The sequence below is a fragment of the Scyliorhinus canicula genome, chromosome 15, assembly GCF_902713615.1.
Source record: "Scyliorhinus canicula chromosome 15, sScyCan1.1, whole genome shotgun sequence".
Classification (NCBI taxonomy): Eukaryota; Metazoa; Chordata; class Chondrichthyes; order Carcharhiniformes; family Scyliorhinidae; genus Scyliorhinus; species Scyliorhinus canicula.
This window is the reverse complement of record NC_052160.1, coordinates 20,727,633-20,749,622: the sequence shown is the minus strand read 5'-3', so window position 1 is coordinate 20,749,622 and position 21,990 is coordinate 20,727,633. Positions and strand designations below refer to the sequence as shown.

The 21,990-nt window shown below is 49.5% G+C and overlaps 1 protein-coding gene across 1 annotated transcript in view; it reads right to left on the bottom strand.

Moving 5' to 3' along the window:
* The window catches only part of LOC119978872 (cytochrome P450 2K1-like), a 30,849-nt gene extending 9,324 nt beyond the window's left edge, over positions 1 to 21,525 (bottom strand). The window contains 6 exon segments of the mRNA XM_038820780.1: positions 1,716 to 1,831; positions 1,834 to 1,888; positions 6,304 to 6,464; positions 18,195 to 18,344; positions 19,179 to 19,341; positions 21,161 to 21,525. Of these exon segments, the coding sequence (XP_038676708.1) occupies positions 1,716 to 1,831; positions 1,834 to 1,888; positions 6,304 to 6,464; positions 18,195 to 18,344; positions 19,179 to 19,341; positions 21,161 to 21,361 (846 nt within the window). The 5' untranslated portion in view covers positions 21,362 to 21,525.
* Positions 21,526 to 21,990: the final 465 nt, after the last annotated feature.

Below are 21,990 nucleotides of genomic sequence, written 5' to 3'. Positions count from 1 at the left end.
AAGTAATGAAAAAACTTTTTACTGACTAAATTGAATTAAATTACTCTAAAAATAACCAATTCATATCAAATATACACAGTTTCTAGTGATTACTGTGTTAAACCATTCATTAAACTTGTCAAGGAGAAACGTGGCATAAGTCACTGTCTGTGCGGAGTCTGCAAGTCCTCCCCGTGTGTGCGTAGGTTTCCTCCGGGTGCTCCGGTTTCCTCCCACAGTCCAAAGATGTGCGGGTTATGTGGATTGTCCATGCTAAATTGCCCGTAGTGTCCCAAGAAGTAAGGTTAAAGGGGGGGTTGTTGGGTTACGGGTGTAGGGTGGATACGTGGGTTTGAGTAGGGTGATCATTGCTCGGCACAACATTGAGGGTCGAAGGGCCTGTTCTGTGCTGTACTGTCCTATGTTCTAAGTGTTGCCACATTTCAGATCGCTCACGTCAGGTCAACCATGGGTATTTAATAAGCTGCTTCTGTCATTAAAGGTCCTCCGGGCTGTTACTAGGGGACAATAGCCCGGGCAATCTTCAACAACAACTGTCATTAAAGCACAATAAACCCATTTGTCATCAACGGGTATGGATTTTTTTTCTCAGAATACAGTACCACAAAAATAAACATAGCAAATGCACCTTTTTGGTTCTGAGCCCCTTCAGCCCTCAAGGTAAATTAGATAGATTATAATCTCTCTTTGACCTTTATCAGTGCGAGAGAGAGAGAGAGAGAAAGGTGAATATTCATCATGAAAACAAACATTTTTTTCTTCTACTTGATTCTCAGTAATAACAATTGTTCTGAAGTAGAATTGCTCTATGGACCACTAAAATATCACCGTGGACCCCCAATTCGGTATTTTTTTGTGTGGACCCCCAGTAATGTTACATGGACCACCAGGGTCATCTTCATCTTAAATGAGTGATCCTTACTTTTAAGTAGTGATCCCTAGTTCTATATCATCCAACTAGAGAAGTGGTTCTCAACCGGGATCTACATGGACCCCCAGGGTCCATGTGGATCCCGGTTGAGAACCACTGCTCTAGTTGGATAATATAGAACTAGGGATCACTGCTTAAAAGTAAGGATCACTCATTTAAGATGAAGATGATCTTTAGTCTCTTCCTCAAGAGGCTGTGTAAGCGTAATCTTTGAATATTTTTAAGGCTGAGCTAAGTAGATTCTTGATTACCAAGGGGGTGAGATATTATCACGGGTAGGGAGGAATGTGGGGTTGAGGTTCCAATCAGATCAGCCATAATCTTCTTGAATGGTGGAGCATGTTCAAGGGACTGAGTGGCCTACTCCTGCTCCTAATCCGTATGTTCATGTGTTTTGAGTGTAGTTACTGTTATATGTAGGAGACAATAAGTCAATTTGGGCAGGGGAAATGTCCACAAACAGCAATGTGGGAGTGACCATAGAGTTTGTTTTTGTGATGTTGATTGAAGTCACATCACAAACAATGACTACACTTTATTGCCTGTAATGTGCTTTGGACCATCCTGAGTGATAAAAGACACAATATAAATGACAACTCTTTTTAAAACTAGTCATTGTTTTCAAACCCTTTACGTAGAGTCATCCATTTTCAACAGTCCATCATGCCATGCTGGATTAAATGAACTTGGCTTCTCTCACCCCATAAAATAAAATAAAATAAAATAAAATAAAATAAAATAAAACCAACACACCTTACAGAAAAGAGATGGGTATAGTTTCTACCTGCTGTTGTCTCAACATGAACGCATCAATAAAACTCCTCAGGTCATTCTCATCCAGTTCCTGATGGTGGTCTTTGAAAAAGGCCTTGAAGAAAGCAATGGTTTGCTCCGAATTAGAGTAAAACGTTTGTGTGATCCTGGTAGGAATCTCAGGAAGGGAAATGCATTGTACAGCTAGAGAATAAAAATAAAGTAATGCTATTAATCTTAATGTCAAAGCAAACTATTGCATCAATTTACTCCTTAATTGGGGACTGGTTTAGCTCAGTTGGCTGGACAACTATTTTGTGAGGCAAAACGAGGCCAACAGCCCGGGTTCAATTCCTGAGGTTATTCATGAAGGCCCCGCCTTCTCAACCTTACCCCTCACCTGAGGTGTGGTGATCCTCAGGTTAAATCACCACCAGTCAGCTGTCCCGCTCAAAGGGGAAAGCAGCCTATGGTCATCTGAGACTATGGCAACTCCGTAATTAGAAAAATGGAATAAATCAATCTTGAAAATATCATTAATCTAACGCATTAGAGTGTCCAAACTATGCACCCATTACTGATCATCCTATCAGAGAACTCTGGTAAAAATGTGGACATGTCTTTCCCACTATTCATTACCAACCTTCTTCATTTTAGCTCAGGTTTGCCACATTCCCTTTTATAAAATTACAACACAGAAATAGAAGGATCGTTCAATGCTTCCCATGAAATGAGGTTTCTATTGTAAAAGGTATTTATCTGTCATAGTCCAAAGGTTCTCAAACACAATTGACAGAATAGCCTCCTCTTGGTATGTTGTTAAAGTTGTTAAAGAAAACTTTTGTATGGAAAATGCTGGGAGAGGTGGAGGTCATGGAGGGGTGGCGATGGTTTCCCTCCATATTAATTTATTTTTTTGGAAAGTATTTTATTGAGGCATTTCTAATTTTAAACATCAAATTTCAACAAGAACATAAACACAATAATATAACCAACAAACTCGCTGAGCACAGACCTCAGCCAGCATGGCTTACATAAACTGTGCCACGTTCCCCAGCAGCCCCCCCCCCCCCCCCCCCCCCCCGTTGGTTCTCCTGCCCTCACTCGTCTCTCCCATGCCTCCCCTTTCTCCCTCCCCCCTTGCTGGCAGCTTATTTTTTCTTGAAGAAGTCGATGAACGGTTGTCACCTCCGAGCAAACCCCTGCAACGAACCCCTCAAGGCAAATTTAATTTTCTCAAGTCTGAGAAACCCCGCCATGCCGCTAACCCACACCCCCAACTTCAGGGGTTCCGAGTCCCGTATGGTCCGTCTCCGGGCGACCAGGGAGGCAAAGGCCAGGACACGGCCTCTCTCACCCCCTGGGCTCCTGGGTCTTCCGTCACACCGAAGATCGCCACCTCTGGACTCGGCGCCATCCTCACTTGTGAGACCTCTGACATGACGTCCACCTCCTCAAAGAGCCTGCTCATCCGGGCCACAGTCATGTGTGCCCTGTGAACCACGTTGAATTGTATCATAGAATTTACAGTGCAGAAGGAGGCCATTCGGCCCATCGAGTCTGCACTGTCCCTTGGAAGGAGCAACCTACTCAAGCCCACACCTCCACCCCATTCCAACACCTCCACCCTATCCCCGTAACCCCAGCTATCCATTTCTTTGGACACTAAGGGTAATTTAACATGGCCAATCTAGCTAACCTGCACATCTTTGGACTGTGGGAGGAAACCGGAGCACCCGGAGGAAACGCACGCAAACACGGGGAGAACGTGCAGACTCCGCACAGACAGTGACCCAAGCTGGGAATCGAACCTGCGTCCCTGGAGCTGTAAAGCAACTGTGCTAACCACTATGCTACCATGCTGCCCAAGTAGCAGGCTGAGCCTGGCGCACGACGAGGATGCGTTAACTCTCCTCAAAGCCTCCTCCCATAATCCGGCCTCCAACTTCCCCACCCTGCTGTTCTTTCCACTTTCTCTTCACCTCTCCTATTGGGGTTCCCTCCCACTCCATCAGCTCCTTATATATCTCTGAGACCTTCCCCTCTTCTACTGCTGTTCTCGACACCACATTACCCTGCAGTCCCCGGTGCGGCAGGTGCGGGAAGGTCGAAACCTGCCTGCACACAAAATCCTTCACCTGCAAATACCGGAACCCATCCCCACCTGGCAACTCAAACTCCTTCTCCAGCTCCTCCAAGTTTGGGAAACCCTCATCAATAAACAGATCCCCAAATCTCTTGATCCCCGCTCGCTGCCACTTCCGTAACCCCCTCATCCAGATCCCTCGGGCAAACCGGTGGTTATCACATATCGGTGTCCACACCAAATCCCCCTCCAACCCCATGTGCTGCCTTCACTGTCCCCACACCCTCAGCGCTGCTACCATTACCGTGCTTATTGAGTACCGAGCCAGCCAGAACGGCAGAGGCGCAATTAACAGTGCCCCCAAACCCGTGTCCTCACATGAGGCCGCCTCCACCCACTCCCAAACCTCCCCACTACCCACTTCCTTTTTTAAAAATAAATTTGGAGTACCCAATTCATTTTTTCAACTTAACGGGCAATTTAGTGTGGCCAATCCACCTACTCTGCACATCTTTGGGTTGTGGGGGCGAAACCCACGCACACACGGGGAGAATGTGCAAACTTCCCACAGACAGTGATCCAGAGCCGGGATCGAACCTGGGACCTCGGCGCCGTGAGGCAGCAGGGCTAACCCTCTGCGCCACCGTGCTGCCCTCACTACCCACTTCCTGACCATCGCAATAGTGGACATCCCTATCTCGTCCCCCAGTGTAACCTTAAATAGTCTGACCTCACTGATTTGTCCGCACACTCGCCACCGGTGCCTGGTATAGCAACCGGACGTAATCCACAAAGCCCTGCCCAAACCCAAACCTCCCCAGGACCTCCCATAAGTATTGCCACTCCACCCGATCAAAGGCCTTCTCTGCGTCCATAGCCACCACCACCTCAACCTCGCGCCCTTCCGGAGGCATCATAATTACATTAAGTAACCTCCTAATGTTGGTCGCCAGGTGCTGTTCCTTAACGAACCGCGTCTGGTCCTCCCCTATTATTCCTGGGATGCAGTCTTTGATCCTTGTGGCCAGGATCTTCGCCAGTAGTTTTGCATCTACATTTAACAGGGAGATCAGTCTGTATGACCCACAGTTTTCCGTGTCCTTTTCCCGCTTTAAAATGAGGGAGATCACACCTGACAACGTCGGGGGAGCACTCCCATCTCCATTGTCTCATTGAAGGCACTTACCAACTGCGATCCCAACACCCTGAGAACTTCTTGTAAAATACCACTGGTACCAGTCCGGTCCAGGGGGCCTTGCCCGATTGCATCGCCTCCGGCCCCTCCACTACTTCTATAAGCCCAATTGGGGCCCCCAGGCCCTCCAACAGCTCTTCAAAACCTTCGGGAAATCCAACCCTCCCAGAAACCGCCTCACCCCCTCTTCCCCATTCTGACTCATACAACTTGCTATAAACACCCCTAAACACCCCATTCACCCCCGCCAGGTCCAGGATTGTATTCCCACCTGTGTTCTTCACTTTCCCAATCTCTCTCACCGCCTCTTGCATCCTCAACTGGTGTGCTAACATCCTGCTCGCTTTCTCCCCATTCTCATTTACCACCCTTCTCAACTGCCCTACCGCCTTACCCGTAGATAACAGCCCAAATTCCATTTGCAACCTCTGCCATTCCTTTAGCACAGTAAGAAGTGTTACAGCCTCAGGTGAAGGGGCAGTGCTCCGAAAGCTAGTGATTCGAAACAAACCTCTTGGACATTAACCTGGTGTTGTAAGACTTCTTACTGTGCTCACCCCAGTCCAATGCCGGCATCTCCACATCATTCCTTTAGTTGCCCTTCCTCCAGGGCCTCTGCATATCTCCTGTCCACCTGCAGGATTTCTTCACTAGCCTTTCCATCTCCACCCACTCCGCCTTCTCCCTGTGCGCCCAAATCAAAATAAACTCCCCCCTGACCATCGTCTTCAGTGCCTCCCAAACCGTACCTGCCGAAATCTCCCCCGTATCATTAATCTCTACATATCCCCGGATGGCCTTCCTCACCTGCTCTCACACCTCTTACTCTGCTAACAACCCCACATCCAGCCTCCATTGCGGGCGCTGGGCCGCCCTTTGTAAATCCACCCAGTGCAGGGCATGGTCCGACACCACTATCGCTGAACACTCAACATCTTCCACCCCTGCCAACAGCGTCTTATCCAATATGAAGAAATCTATTCGGGAGTACACCTTGTGCACATGGGAGTAAAACGTAAATTCTTTTGCCCTTGGCCTCCCAAATCTCCATGGATCTGCCCCCCCCCCCCCCCCACCCCCACCACCCCCCACCCCCCATGTGCTCCATGAACCCCAGAAGGTCCTTAGCTGTAGCCGACACCCTCCCCGACTTAGAGCTCGACCGGTCCAGTCAAATTGTGACTAATGTTCTTCCTTAAATTACCAAGCCGTATGTGCAAAATAACTTTTCTCATATGTTACACCACAAATTATTTGAGAGTCCCCTTCCAGCTGCAACTCATTCTGTATGTTCTTTCCCGGAACGTATTCCTGTTTCTAATGAAAGATGAGCTTTACCTGGACCATAGCCGTGCCAGCGAGTTGAATGTTTTCGCTCGCTCTCTTTACTAAACTAACAAACTTTTCATCCTCGTAATCAAATCTGTCACCGAAAACGATAGAGCAAATTATGTTGGCCACAGCGGAGTTCAGTTTCGCGGTTGGGTTGAAGGATTGGCCTGCAAAAAAATATACACACAATCTGGTGCTCATACAGCAAATCACAATTGCATTGCTCATCAGAGAAAACACTGGGGGTGGGATTCTCCGTTAGCTAACGCCAAAATCAGGAAACACGATTGGGCGGAGAATCAGTTCCGACGGTAACATCACGGCAGGTGACGATTTCCCGCCAAATTGTAATTCTCCAGCCCCTTGACAGCGGCTTCAATGCGTTCCAGAATGCACGTACAGTAAACACTGTTTGCGTAACTTTAGCGGGCCCGACCGGTATTCTCCAGGCCTCAGCGATTTTCCGCCTCTGATGCGCCTAGTTCCTGACGGAATGGTTCACGTGTGATTTTAAACATCATGAAACTGGCGTTGTGGCTGCTGAGGGAGAGAGCGAGGATACGGAAAGTGTCTAACATCGCCATAGTGTGCTGACAGTTCTGCAGCTAGCCGTGGGGTAGTAGTGGAGGGTGGCTAGGAGGTGGGCTGTGGGATCATGGTGGGCTGGCATGAAACACAATTGCCGCAGCCAGCAAGGTAGCCATGCAGCTGCGTACACAGCAGGCAGCCTATTATGAACTTAGTGCCATGGGTCAGAAAGGTGTCCCCCCAGGGCAGCCCGTGGATGCCCTCTGGCCCCAGCCGACCCATCAGCTGTATGGGTGCGCTGCAGCACAACCAGTGCCATCCTGTTGGCTGGGATGGCATAGTGTGGGGAGTGAAGTGTGTATATGCGGCTGCAGCTTGTCAGCCTCCCGAGTGTCAATCACGGACCCAGAGAATCCCGCACCATTTTTCATTGGAATCGATTGTGTTCCACGCGGCACCAGTGCTAGCCCCTCAATAGTAGTGGATTTGGTCCCGATTCAGCGGCAGCTTTTCTGTCGTGAAAGTCTACGAATTCTGCATTGGCGTCACTACTTAGGGCTGGATTCTCCAATTGCCGATGTTGAAATCACATTCGGCAATTGGCCGGTGAATCCATTTTGACACCAAATCGGGGGCGACGTCTGTTTTCAGATGTTCCGCCTCCTCCAAAATGGCGTCATCGGTGAGTACGCCGCTCGCCGTTAGGATGGCCTTAGGACGTAACCTGAAGGCCCTCCTGCGTTGCTCCACCCCGATGGGCCGACTTCCAGACAGCGTGGATCACTTGTGGTCTGAGGTTTCATCAACCTCGCGTGGCGTCCGCAGACTGTCCAGCGCCACCACAGTCGGGTGGAAGCCGTTATGCTGGCCGGGGGAGGGGGGGGACTTCAGTGGGGGCTGCGGGAACCGGTGGGGAATGGTCCAGGGGTGGCGAGGGGGGTTACAGGGGGGGTACTATCTGGCAGGTCGGGTCTGCGCGCGGCTGGCACTATGTTGTACAGCGCGGCTGCTGCAGGTCGTCACCATGCGCCTGCGCGGCCATGCAACCAGCAATTCTCCGTCCGTATCTGCAGGGAAAGCCAGGGGTTTTACATGACGTGGGTGGAGCATCGGTGCGGGAGCGCCACCGACCTTTTGCTCGTAATACTTGACACATGCTCCAGACACAGCCTCAAAATGGGGGAATCCAGCCCTTAGTCTCAGAAAAGGAGAATCCTGCCATGGGATTTCCCCCCAGGCTGTTAAAGGAAACTAGAGAGGCAGTAGCAAAGACTCTGACTATAATTGAGTGCAGCTCATGAATTGAAAGACAAATAAAAAAACTAGAAAATGATAAACCAGTCTCTCACATGAGTAGAAGACAATCGCAAAAGATTAATATACAGGTAAGCGAGTCAATAGGGAAACTAATACAATGTTATTGTTTTTTGTGAGGGGTATTGATTACAAAGGTATGAAGGTTCTGACTATAAAACCAGAAGACGTAGGAGCAGACATAGGCCGTTCGGGCCACTTAATTATGATTAGTTATAATCTTTTTTTTTAAAAATAATTTTTATTGAAATTTTTCGATACAAACATTTACCCCTACTACATTTAAATTATAACACAACAAATCCCCCCTGGAAAATCCTCCCCACGCCCTCCCCCGCGCGCACCCCCCCACCCCCCCCCCCCCCCCCCCCCCCCCCCCCCCCCCCCCCCCCCCCCCCCCGCGCTACCAGTCTAGCAACCAAACCGTTTTTCCCTTTCTGCCGATGGCCTCGGGCAGTCATTGCCCGCGACCCCCCGCTGACGTGCTCCCTTCGTTGCTATCCCCCCCCCCTCCCTTCCCCCCCCCCTTTCTCCCTGGGTTGCTGCTGTTTCGGCCTCCAGTTCCTATCTCTGATCCAGAAAGTCAAGGAAGGGCTGCCACCGCCGGAAGAACCCCTGTACCGACCCTCTCAGGGCGAATTTGATTCTTTCCAATTGGATGAAGCTTGCCATGTCGTTTAACCAGGTGTTAACACTTGGTGGCCTTGTGTCCCTCCACTGAATCACGATCCTTCTCCGAGCTACCAAGGACGCAAAGGCCAATATTCCGGCCTCCCTTGCCTCCTGTACTCCTGGCTCCACCCCAACCCCAAAAATCGCTAGCCCCCACCCTGGTTTGACCCTGGTTCCCACCACTCTCGATACCGTCCCCGCCACCCCCTCCCAGAACTCTTCCAGTGCCGGGCACATCCAGAACATATGTACATGGTTCGCAGGGCCTCCCGAACACCTAACACACCTGTCCTCACCCCCGAAGAACCGACTCATCCTAGTCCCCGTCATATGGGCTCTGTGCAGCACCTTAAATTGGATGAGGCCCAACCTTGCGCACGACGACAACGAATTGACCCTCTCTAAGGCATCCGCCCATGTCCCATCTTCTATCTGCTCTCCCAGCTCCGCTTCCCACTTGTCTTTCAGCTCCTCTATCGATACCTCCTCCACCTCCTGCATTATTTTGTAGATGTCCGAGACCTTCCCTTCTCCGACCCAGACCCCTGACAGCACCCTATCACTCACCCCTCTATCGGGAAGCAAGGGAAATCCTTCCACCTGTCGTCTGGCAAATGCCTTCACCTGCAGGTATCGAAACGTGTTCCCCGGGGGGAGCTCAAATTTCTCCTCCAGCTCTCCCAGGCTCGCAAACCTCCCCTCTATGAACATGTCCCTCAGTTGCCTGATGCCCGCCCTGTGCCAGCTCTGGAATCCCCCGCCAGTGTTCCCCGGGACAAATCTGTGGTTCCCTCTCAGTGGCGCCGCCATCAGACCCCCCACTTCCCCCCTGTGTCGCCTCCACTGCCCCCAGATTTTAAGGGTGGCCGCCACTACCGGACTCGTGGTATACCTTGTGGGGGGGAGCGGCCATGGTGCCGTTACTAGCGCCCCCAGGCTTGTATTGCCGCAGGACGCCCTCTCCATACGTTTCCAAGCTGCCCCCTCCCCCTCCATCACCCACTTGCGCACCATCGATGCGTTCGCCGCCCAGTAGTATCCGGAAAGATTGGGTAGCGCTAATCCTCCACTGTCCCTACTCCGTTCCAAGAAAATCCTTCTCACTCTAGGGGTGCCATGTGCCCACACATAGCCCATAATGCTGCTAGTTACCTTCTTGAAGAAGGCCCTGGGGAGAAAGATGGGCAAGCACTGGAACAGAAACAAGAACCTCGGGAGGACCGTCATTTTGACTGACTGCACCCTCCCTGCTAGCGACAGCGGTACCATGTCCCACCTCTTGAACCCCTCCTCCATCTGCTCCACCAGCCTTGAAAAGTTCAGCTTGTGGAGGGTCCCCCAGTTCCTTGCCACCTGCACCCCCAAGTACCTGAAGCTCTTTACTGCTCTCTTAAAGGGGAGCCGCCCAATTCCCTCCCCCTGATCTCCCGGGTGTATCACAAAGACCTCACTTTTACCCACATTTAATTTATATCCCGAAAAGTCCCCAAACTCCGATAGTATTTCCATTACCTCCGGCATTCCCCCTTCCGGGTCCGCCACATATAACAACAAATCATCCGCATAGAGTGATACCCGATGTTCCTCCCCTCCCCTTGTCAGTCCTCTCCACCCCCCTGAACCCCTCAGTGCCATCGCCAACGGTTCGATCGCTAATGCAAATAGTAAGGGGGATAGGGGGCATCCCTGCCTGGTACCTCGATGGAGCCCAAAATACTCTGACCTCCTCCCGTTTGTAACCACACTCGCCATCGGGGCCGAATACAGCAGCTTCACCCACTTGATAAATCCCTCCCCAAACCCAAACCGTTCCAGCGTCTCCCACAGGTATTCCCACTCCACCCTATCGAATGCCTTCTCCGCATCCAGTGCTACCACTATCTCAGCCTCCCCCTCCACTGCTGGCATCATAATCACATTCAACAGTCTCCGGACATTTGTGTTAAGTTGTCGTCCCTTTACGAACCCCGTCTGGTCCTCATGGATTACCCCTGGCACACAATCCTCTATTCTGGTTGCCAGGACCTTTGCCAACAGTTTGGCATCTACATTCAAGAGGGAGATAGGCCTGTAGGACCCGCACTGTACAGGGTCTTTGTCCCGCTTCAGGATCAAGGAGATCAGGGCCTGTGACATTGTCGGGGGCAGAACCCCCCCCTCTCGCGCCTCATTGAAGGCTCGCACCAGCACTGGACCCACCAAGTCCACATACTTCTTATAAAATTCCACCGGGAACCCATCCGGCCCCGGCGCCTTCCCCGCCTGCATCTGGCCTATCCCTTTAACTAGCTCCTGCAGCTCTATCGGCGCCCCCAGCCCCTCCACCCGTTCCTCCTGGACCTTTGGGAACCTCAATCTATCGAGGAAGTTCTCCATTCCCCCCCTCCTCCTGGGCGGCTCAGACCGGTACAATTCCCTGTAGAAATCCCTGAAGACCCCGTTCACCTCTTGCCCCTTCTGCACTACGTTCCCTCCCTTCTCTCTCACTCCCCCAATCTCCCTGGCTGCATCTCGCTTGCGCAGCTGGTGTGCTAGCATCCTGCTCGCCTTTTCCCCGTACTCATAGACCGCGCCCTGTGCCCTTCTCCATTGCGTCTCCGCCTTCCTAGTGGTCAGTAGGTCAAACTGGGCCTGTAAACTGCGCCGCTCCCTCAACAGCCCCTCCTCTGGTGTCTCTGCATATCTCCTGTCCACTTCTATAAGTTCCCCCACCAGTCTCTCCCTCTCCTGCCTCTCCTTCCTTTCTCTGTGTGCCCTTATGGAGATCAGCTCTCCTCTGATCACTGCTTTCAGGGCCTCCCAGACTACCCCCACCTTCACCTCGCCCGTGTCGTTCGTGCCCAGATATCTCTCAATGCCCTTCCGGACCCTTCCGCACACCTCATCGTCCGCCAGCAGCCCCACATCCAGGCGCCACAACGGGCGCTGGTCCCGTGCTTCCCCCAGTTCTACCTCTACCCAGTGTGGTGCATGGTCCGAAATCGCAATGGCCGAGTACTCCGTGTCCTGCACTCTCGAAATCAGCCCCCTGCTCAGAACAAAAAAGTCTATTCTGGAGTACACCCTGTGGACGTGGGAGAAAAAAGAATACTCCCTCGCCCTTGGCCTGCCAAATCTCCAAGGGTCTACCCCCCCCATCTGCTCCATGAACCCCCTTAGCACCTCTGCCGCTGCCGGCCTCCTATTCGTCCTGGAACTCGATCTGTCCAGCCCAGGGTCGAGCACTGTATTGAAGTCCCCCCCCATGATCAGGCCCCCTGCCTCCAGACCCGGAATGAGGCCCAACAGGCGCCTCATAAAACCCGCGTCATCCCAATTCGGGGCATACACATTCACCAGCACCACATTCTCTCCCTGCAGCCTACCCTTCACCATCACGTACCTACCCTCCTTATCTGCTACCACCTGCGCCGCCACGAACGACACCCTCTTTCCCACCAAAATCGCCACCCCCCGGTTCTTTGCGTCCAAGCCTGAGTGGAACACCTGTCCCACCCACCCCCTTCTCAGGCGTACCTGGTCTACTACTCTCAAGTGAGTCTCCTGCAACATTGCCACATCCGCCTGCAGTCCCTTTAGGTGTGAAAAAACCCTTGATCTCTTGACCGGCCCATTCAGCCCCCTCACGTTCCAAGTAATCAACCGGGTCGCAGAGCGACCCGTCCCTTTCCCCTGTCTATTAGCCATGTCCTGTCCCCTGTTCGCCCCGGGTCGACCCTCCCCTTCTGACCCGTTCCCCATGGCGATGCCCCCCCCCCCCTCTCTCCTCCCGTTCTTCCCTTCCCGTCCTCGGCCTTTCCAGCAGCAACCCGGTATCCCCCCTAACCCCCCCCCCCCCCCCCACCCCCCGGCTAGGACCCCTCCTAGCCACGGTGTATCCACCATCGTACTCCCGAGAGTCAGCTGGTTTTCGCTGACCCGGCTGCCCCTGCCACACTCCGACTCCTCCCGATGTGGGGGGGGAGGGCCCCCCCCCCCCCCCTTGCCATCCCTCTCTGACCCCGCTTCAGCGCGGGAAAAGCCGCCATTGCTGGCCACACCCCACTCTTCTCTCCTCCCCCTTCCTCCGTCCCGCGCGTGGGAAACAGGGGAAAGCCCGCGCTTTCGCCCGGCCACACCCTACCCCGCCATCTTCAATTCCACCCCCGTCCCCATCCAAGCCCATAAAAAAGCCCCCTTAAAACGAGAGGAAGAAAAAAGAGAAAAAGAAAACACGCATAACCAACTTGCACCCCCCCCGTCCCGCCTCCCCAACTTAACAATATAACAATATAAATAACAAATCTCAAATAAATACATAAATACATAACTATGCCTGCATAACTAAATAACTACCCAATAATAACGTATTTAACCATCACCCTCCATCGAACAGAACAGTAACCATAACCCTTAAAAAACAGATCAAAAAACAGTAAAAAAGCCCCCCCTACAACAACAATAATTAAGGGAAGTTGGCAACGGGAAGAGACACACAAAAAGGAACAAAGAAACCCCCCATAACACAAGTTTCAAAGAAACCAAACGATCCATCAACTTTAACCAAGTTCCGACCTGGCCTAAGAAAGACATGGGCCACTTGATCAGTCAAGGGTACTCGGGCGGCCTCGACCGCCGGCGTTCCCAAGTTCTAGTTCAGGTCCAGCTTTTCCTCCCGAACAAAAGTCCATGCCTCCTCTGGGGTCTCAAAGTAATGGTGCTGGTCCTTGTAGGTGACCCACAAGCGCGCTGGCTGCAGCATTCCGAACTTGATCCTCTTTGCGTGCAGCACCGCCTTCGTCCGGTTAAACCGGGCCCGCCGCTTTGCCACCTCCGCACTCCAGTCCTGATATATCCGCACCGTCGAATTCTCCCATTTGCTGCTTTTCTCCCTCTTGGCCCACCTCAGCACTTTCTCCCGATCACAGAAACGCTGGAATCGCACCAGCACCGCCCTCGGGGGCTCGTTCGCCCTAGGCCGCCTAGCCATGACCCGATATGCTTCTTCCAGCTCCAGGGGCGATGGACCGGCCCCCTCTCCCATCAGGGAGCTCAGCATCTCCGCTACATATTTCGGGAGATCAGGCCCCTCCAGGCCTTCTGCTAGGCCCAGGATCCTCAAGTTCTTCCGCCTCATTCGAGTGTCCAGCTCCTCAAAGCGGCTCTGCCATTTCAGGTGGAGTGCCTCGTGCACCTCCACCTTTCCCACGAGGACCGTGGCCTCCTCCTCCCTTGCAGTCATCTCCTGCTGCAGCTCTCTTATCGACGCCTCTTGGGTCGCCTGGGCCCCCATCAGCCTTGTGGTCGTCGCGTTCATAGACTCTAAGAGTTCCACTTTCAGCTCCGTAAAACACCGGAGGAGAGCGGCCTGCTGCTCCTCCGCCCATTTTCTCCAATCTTCTAGTGCGCCACCGGCCGCCATTTTGGTCCTCTTCCCCCGCTTTTTTCGTGGAGCTGCTGCCGCTTTTTTTGTCGCCCCACTCCGAGTACCGACCATAAAGTTGGTCTCACTCTCCTCAGGGAGCCTTCCCCCACCGGGATTCGTCTTTACAGTACCGTCGAGGCCCTCCAATCGGCCCTTAAACACCTTTGTCGCAGGAGCTGCCAAATGTGCGACTTAGCTGGTCATAGCCGCAACCGGAAGTCGTTATAATCTTTTTAATCATCTTTATTATTGTCACAAGTAGGCTAACATTAACACTGCAATGAAGATACTGTGAAAATCTCCTAGTCGCCACACTCCGGCGCCTGTTCGGGTACACGGAGGGAGAATTCAAAATGTCCAAATTGCCGAACAGCATGTCTTTTGGGACTTTTGGGAGGAAACCCGGAGCATCCGGAGGAATCCCACGCAGACACAGGGAGAACATGCTTTCTCCGGACAGACAGCGACCCAAGCCGGGAATCGAACCTGGGAGCCTGGCGTTGCGAAGCAATAGTGTTAACCACTGTGCGACCGTGCCATCAAATGGGACTTGGTGGATGATGGGTCTGGGGGAGGGTGAGTAGATAGTCTGGGTCACAGTGAGATCAAAAAGGTAGATACGTCCCCAGGGCCTAATGGGATCTATCTGAGGCAAGGGAGGAAATTGCTGGGGCCTTGACAGATATTTTTGTCTCCTCACTGGCGACAGGTGAGGTCCCAGAGGACTGGAGAGTAGCTAATGTTGTTCCTTTGTTTAAGAAGTGTCATGTCAGAGTACCTTTAAGAAATGGATGTTTAAGCAATGTACCTTTAAGAAATGAAGCAGCTCATATTACTGAAGTGATGTCAGAGTGTGAGTGGAGCTGGGTTTTCAGCTCAGCTATTTTGCAGTGTTTAGTTTCAGTTTGAGAGAGAGCAGCTGATTAGTGCCTGGCTAGTTTGCTGTGAGCTGTTTGAAAGGAGAAAGCCATTTTGAGGAAAGAGCTTGAGTGTGTCTGTGTTTGCAGTGAGCTGGATCTGCTGTGATCTCTGCCAGGAAAGACTGTCTCTGAATCATTTGGGTGTTTTAAACTCATAATAGTAATGTCTTTAACCTGATGTGTTTCTGTTTAAAGGAGGTTTGAAGGAACATTTTGAGGGATTATTTAGTGTTATATTATTTTCGGAGTTATCTTTGAAGTAAGGGGTGGTAAATGATCCAATGTTTATTTAAAAGGGTTAAGTTGAATTTGTGGAAGATACATTGTTTGTGTTTAAAAACCCACGTTTCCATAATTGTACTACCACACCTGGGGAACAAGCTGTGTGCTTCAAAAGCAGCAATCCATTAAAGGGAGAGGTTGGTTGAACTCCATGATACATTTTGGGGTTCTGAAACCGCCGCTCCCATAACAGAAGGGTAGCGAGGATAATCCAGGTAATTGCAGGCCGGTGAGCCTTATGTCAGTGGTAAGGAAATTATTGTAGAGGATTCTTCGAGACAGTACTTACTCCCATTTGGAAGCAAATGGACATATTAGCGAGAGGCAGACTGGCTTTGTGAAGGGGAAGTCATGTCTCACTAATTTGATCAAGTTTTTTGAGCAAGTTACAAAGATTATTGATGAAGGTTAGGCAGTGGATGTTGTCTACATGGACTTCAGTAAGGTCTTTGACAAGGTCCCTCATGGCAGAAGGTGAAGTCACATGGAATCAGAGGTGAGCTGGCAAGATAAACTGGCTTGGTCATAGAAGACAGAGGGTGGTGGAAGGGTGCTTTTCTGAATGGAGGGCTGTGATGCAGTGCTCAGTGCTGGGATCTTTCTTGTTTGTAGCATATATAAATGATTTGGAGGAAAATGTAACTGGTCTGATTAGTAAGTTTGCAGACGACAAAAGTTGGTGGAATTGCGGATAGTGACGAGGACTGTCAGAGGATACAGCAGGATATCGATCGGTTGGAGACCTGGGCGGAGAGATGGCAGATGGAGTTTAATCCGGACAAATGTGAGGTAATGCATTTTGGAAGATCTAATACTGGTGTGAAATATAGTAAATGGCAGAACCCTTAAAAGTATTAACAGGCAGAGAGATCTGGGTGTACAGGTCCATAGGTCACTAAAAGTGGCAACGCAGGTGGAGAAGGTAGTCAAGAAGGCATACGGCATGCTTGCCTTCATCAGCCGGGGCATTCAGTAAACAAATTAGCAAGCCATACTGCAACTATATAGAACATTAGTTAGGCCGCACTTGGACTATAGTGTTCAATTCTGGTCGCCATCCTACCAAAAGGATGTAGAGGCTTTGGAGAGGGTACTGAGGAGGATAACCAGGATGCTGACTGGTATAGAGGGCATGAGCTATGAGGAGAGGTTGGATAAACTCAGTTTGTTCGAATAATAATAATGATAATGATACTTATTATTATTGTCACAAGTAGGCTTAAATTGAAATTGTTGTCTTGCCTCTATATTGGGAAAACAGACAGTTTAGAAATACCTAGGTCAAGTAAAGTACTCATACTCTGATAATAGGCTAGCTGGCAAGGCTCCACATTTCATGTTAGGAGACAAACTTCTGGCTGACACCTACATACTTATAATAATAATCTTTAGTAGTGTCACAAGAAGGCTTACATTAACACTGCAATGAAGTTACTGTGAAAATCCTCTAGTCGCCACACTCCGGCGCCTGTTCAGGTAAACTGAGGGAGAATTTAGAATGTCCAATTCATCTAACAAACACGTCTTTCGGGACTTTTGGGAGGAAACCGGAGCATCTAGAGGAAACCTACGCTTCTCATTGAACGATGGAGGTTGAGGAACAACTTGATAGAAGTTTACAAAATTATGGGGGGCATAGATAGACTGGAAAGTCAGAAGCTTGTTCCCAGGGTAGAAGAGTCAATTACTAGGGGATGTAGGTTTAAGGTGTGAGGGACAAAGTTTAGAGGAGATATGTGAGGGAAGTTTTTTACAGAGGGTAGTGGGTGCCTGGAACTTGCTGCCGGAGGAGGTGGTGGAAGCAGGTACGATAGTGACGTTTAAGGGGATTCTTGACAAATACATGAATAGGATGGGAATAGAGGGATTTGGACTCTGGAAGTGTAGAAGGTTTTCATTCAGACAGGCAGAATGGGCGGTGCAGGCTTGGAGGGCCTGTTCCTATGCTATACTTTGTTCTTTGTTTGAATGTGGAGAAGATGTTTCCTCTTATTGGATAATCAAACTCTCTTCATCAAGAGGCAGTGGAAAAACAATCTTTGAATATTTGTAAGGCATGTTATGTTCTGTGTTGTGGCCATGGTAAAGATGCACACGGAACATCTATTTCTTTGACTAGTAATATGGTTTATTAACAAAGTCAGCACCTGTGAAGATAACTAACGAACTATCATCCAAACGGTAACGAATAATTGAACTCTCCTGGAACTACTTTTAATGCGACTGTCCTCCAGTACAACTTACTGCCAGATCTCTGGAGCCACATCATGAATCTCTATTGCCTCCTGCTGGTCGGAGGTTGTATAGAGAACTATGTAAATTAATAGATGGCTATATACATTAATGTGTGTATGCATAATCACCACAAGGCAGAACTAAGTAAATTCTGATTAACAAAAGGTTGAGATGTTATCAGGATAGGCATGAATGCAGGTTGAGGTTACAATCAGATCAGCAATTGTCTCATTGAATAGCGGAGCAGGCTTGAGGGGCTGAGTGGTCTGTTCCTGTTCCTAATCCATATGTTCATATATCAGAATAAAATCTTGATTTCACATCAGAGGAAGTGACAGGACTTTGGGCATACTGCAAAATGTGGAATTACTCTGGACTGTTCTAGAAAAAAGGCCAGCAGTGGCACGGTTAAATCAAAAGTTCTCTTGTTCTGAGATAGAATTCTGTGATTCTTTAATACACAACTGCTTCAATAAATAATTAGTAGCACACAGAGGAAAGAAACACTGATAATTCTGTTTATTTCCCTCACACAAACTCACCTTTATAAGATTCAAATATTTTTATCAGAAAATTGGTTTCCTCAATTATTTTGTCTTCAATGGTTTTTTTGCCCATTCCAAAATCTCGTAGGGTGGTTAAGGTGAACCTTCTCATTTGCTTCCATGACTCCCCATGACCAAAAATAATGCCTACAATTAAATCCATCAGAAATAGGACATAAAGACTTCAAATATGAAAAAGGATGTTTGCATTTAACATTTTTAGGTTATTATCTCTTCAGCTGTCAATTAACTAGAATAGAAAGTGATGAAAGCCTGAAAATTAGTGTTGGTGATATTAGGATTATATCTGTGTGACATTACCTTTCCCACAAACACAAAACTACATCACATTTACAGCATAGAGGCAGGCCATTCAGGCTAACTGCTCAATGCTGGTATTTAGGCTCCACAAGAGCCTCCTCCCTGCTTCAACTCAGTGCCAACAGCAATTGACTGGGTGAATTGTTCATTTTACATTAGTGATTGTTGATTTCTGTTAACCAAAGGGGTTATGGAATCTGGAACAAAGGCCTGATTGGAGAGTTCAGTCACTGATATCGAGTGTTAATACAGGTTCAGGGGTCTAAATGGCCTCCTTATGTTCTCAGCCCTGACAGCACATCCTTCAAATTCTTAATGTATTATAAATACATCAACACCTCTGTTTAAAACATGCAAAATAGGATGCCATGGGAATTTGAAAAGCATTCTCGCACAAACATCACCAATTGTAGCTTATACTTAAAATTTTCAGTCATTGTGAAATTAAATGCAACCTGATTTTACAAGAGTTACATGAAATTGGTTACCAATCATATTCAAATGGTTGGTTTTTATCTTCCAAAGTTCTTCAAAACATTAAGCTTTAGAAAAATGAACCTTTGAAAACTCTGTAAAATATTAATGATCTGAACCAGGACAGGAGGCAGCCAAATTTGAACTTACAGATTTTATAACAGAGAAGTTAAAGGTGAAAATTACCATGCCCCTTTGCAGTTGTCTCAAATATTGGGATGTGTGCTCTTTCACCAAATTCCTCTGCATGGTTAATGAGTGCATCCTTGACTGTCTCAAAGCCGGTCAGCACCACTACATTTGTTCGTCCCAGCTTGATGCTGAATACTGTGCCATACTTTTCAGATAGCTTAAACAAAACAAATACATTTCCATGAGCAACACATTTGACTATTTCCATCGCATGGCTTGTGCGGGATGAGGTAGCTTGATAATGACACTCACATCACCAGCTGAGAAACTGGCACTTCCCACAGAGTATCAGGATCTTTACATATGGAGTCCACAAGGCTGTAACAAAGAAAACCCGTAAAATCATTGATGTATGAAACTCACCTGAGTGTGAGATTGCTGATAAATTCACATTGTACAACTGCTGTCCTCGCCTCACTAATTGATCAAGTTTTTTGAGGAGGTGACAAAGATGATTGACGGTGGGAGGGCGGTGGATGTTTACATGGACTTCAGTTCAGTCTTTGACAAGGTGCCTCATGGCAGACTGGTATAAAAGATGAAGTCACACGGGATCAGAGGTGAGGTGGTAAGATGGATACAGGACTGGCTCGTTCATAGAAGACAGAGGGTAGCAGTAGAAGGGTGTTTTACTGAATGGAAGGTTGTGACTAGTGGCGTTTCACAGGGATCTGTGCAGGGGCCTCTGTTGTTTGCAGCATACATAAACAATTTGGAGGAAAATGTAGCTGGTCTGATCAGTAAGCTCGCAGATGACACAAAGGTTGGTGGAGTGGTAGATAGTGTTGGTGATTGTCAGAGGATACAGCAGGACATAGATAGGTTGGAGTCTTGGGCAGAGAAATTGCAAATGGAGTTTAATTCAGGCAAATGTGAGGTAATGTATTTTGGTAGGTCTAACATAGAAGGGAAATATACCGTAAATGGCAAAACACTTCGGAATATAGAAAGAGAGACCTGGCGTGCAGGTCCACAGATCTTTGAAGGTGGCAACACAAGTGAACAAGGTAGTCAAGAAAACATACGGAATGCTTGCCTTCATTGGATGGGGCATCGAGTATAAAAACTGGCAAGTCATGCTGCAGTTGTGTAGAACCTTGGTACGGCCGCATTTGGAATATTGCGCATAATTCTGGTTGCCACACTACCAGAAGGATGAGGAGGCTTTGGAGAGGGTGCAGAGGAGGTTGACCAGGATTTTTCCTGGCCTAGAGGGTGTTAGCTATGCGGAAAGGTTGAATAGACTCGGACTGTTTTCATTAGAATGACGGAGGTTGAGGGGTGACCTGATAGAGATCTACAAAATTATGAGGGGCATGGATAGAGTAGATGGGCAGGCACTCTTTCCCAGGGTGGAGAGGTCAGTCACCAGGGAGCATAGGTTTCAGGTCTGTGGGGCAAAGTTTAGGGCAAAGTTGGTATCATGACTGGGACAGAGAGTACGCCGCGCCGCCTGGGACCTACCTTGGGCCATTGCCAGAGGCCTGCTCCGCCATTCTCCACCCTCGACTGGCCGAGGTCCTGACGGGATGGATCTAATGTGGTCCAGCCGGTCGGGATACTCAAGTGGCGGCTGCGGACTCAGTCTGCCGCCGCCATGGTCGGGGGCGGACCGATCGGAGGGCAGGGGGGGCCTTATAAGCAGCCGGGAAATGTTTGTGCGGGCGTTGAGGGTCAGGCGAGCAGCCGATCGGGGAGTTTATTTTTAGGGTCCAGCTCCGCGGTCCGAGTCCACCATGGAGCACGGCGCGGCCGCTGGAGGCCGCCGTATTCATGCGCGGCCTCCGGCCTGGAGGTACGGGGGCATGTATCTGCAGCAAAAGCTGCTGGATTCACTCGGGTCCCTGCTAGCTCCCTGCAGGGCAAAGAATATGTGGCCTTTCATTACAGTTCTTCTGGCGTGAAACTCCACAGTTGTGACGCCGGGGTGAGGAGTTCTCCAATAACGGAGAATCCAGCCCAGGGTCCCCTCTTACCTTCATCAGAGATTTGTTCAGCTTCTTCAGATCCAACGTGTGCAGGTTTCCAATCAGAGGAAGAGGAGCGGGTCCCGGGGGGAAGTTGACGATTCCATGAGATTTGGACCCGGTGCTAACATACACCAGAAGGATAATGGTCAGAGCAGCAAGCAACACCAGTGTGGGCGCATCCAGAGAGACAACACTGAGAATCGACATACTGGGATCGAAACTGGCGATGTGTCCAACAGGAGTTTGCACTGTTTATGTTAGATCTCAGCACCTTCCCGAATAAACTCCACAATTCCCAACCGGATGAACTCACACAGGTCAAAGTGATTTTTATATAGTACTCTCCAGCTAACTGGACTTTGCCTTGTTGGAGGCTGGTAGAGCTTTTTAAGACAACAGGAAGGGCAGGACACAAAAAATAAGACCTTCCCTCAAACACTGTCACAGAGTCCCAAAAACAACACAGCCGGTTTAGCCAGTTTTGACATTAGTTGTCCTTAGTCTGCACCTTGGACTGTAAAGTTTCACTGTGAAACATTGGGCGAGATTTTCCATTTGAAAGACTATGGGTGAGATTCTCTGTTTCATAAACCAAGGACAGGATTCCCCGTCGGTGAAATTCTGCATTAGGTGCGCGGGGGGGTGTTTGGGGTGGGGGAGTTCTAATAATGTTCAAGCTTTTTTTTTGTCTATCCTTAGGGTTAGGGTTAGGGCTGGTGGCAATATGAGGTGCACCTGAAATCCGTGAATCTGGGCAGGAATAAGAACAAAGAATAATACAGCTCAGGAACAGGCCCTTCGGCCCTCCAAAACTGTACCGGTCATGATACCAACCT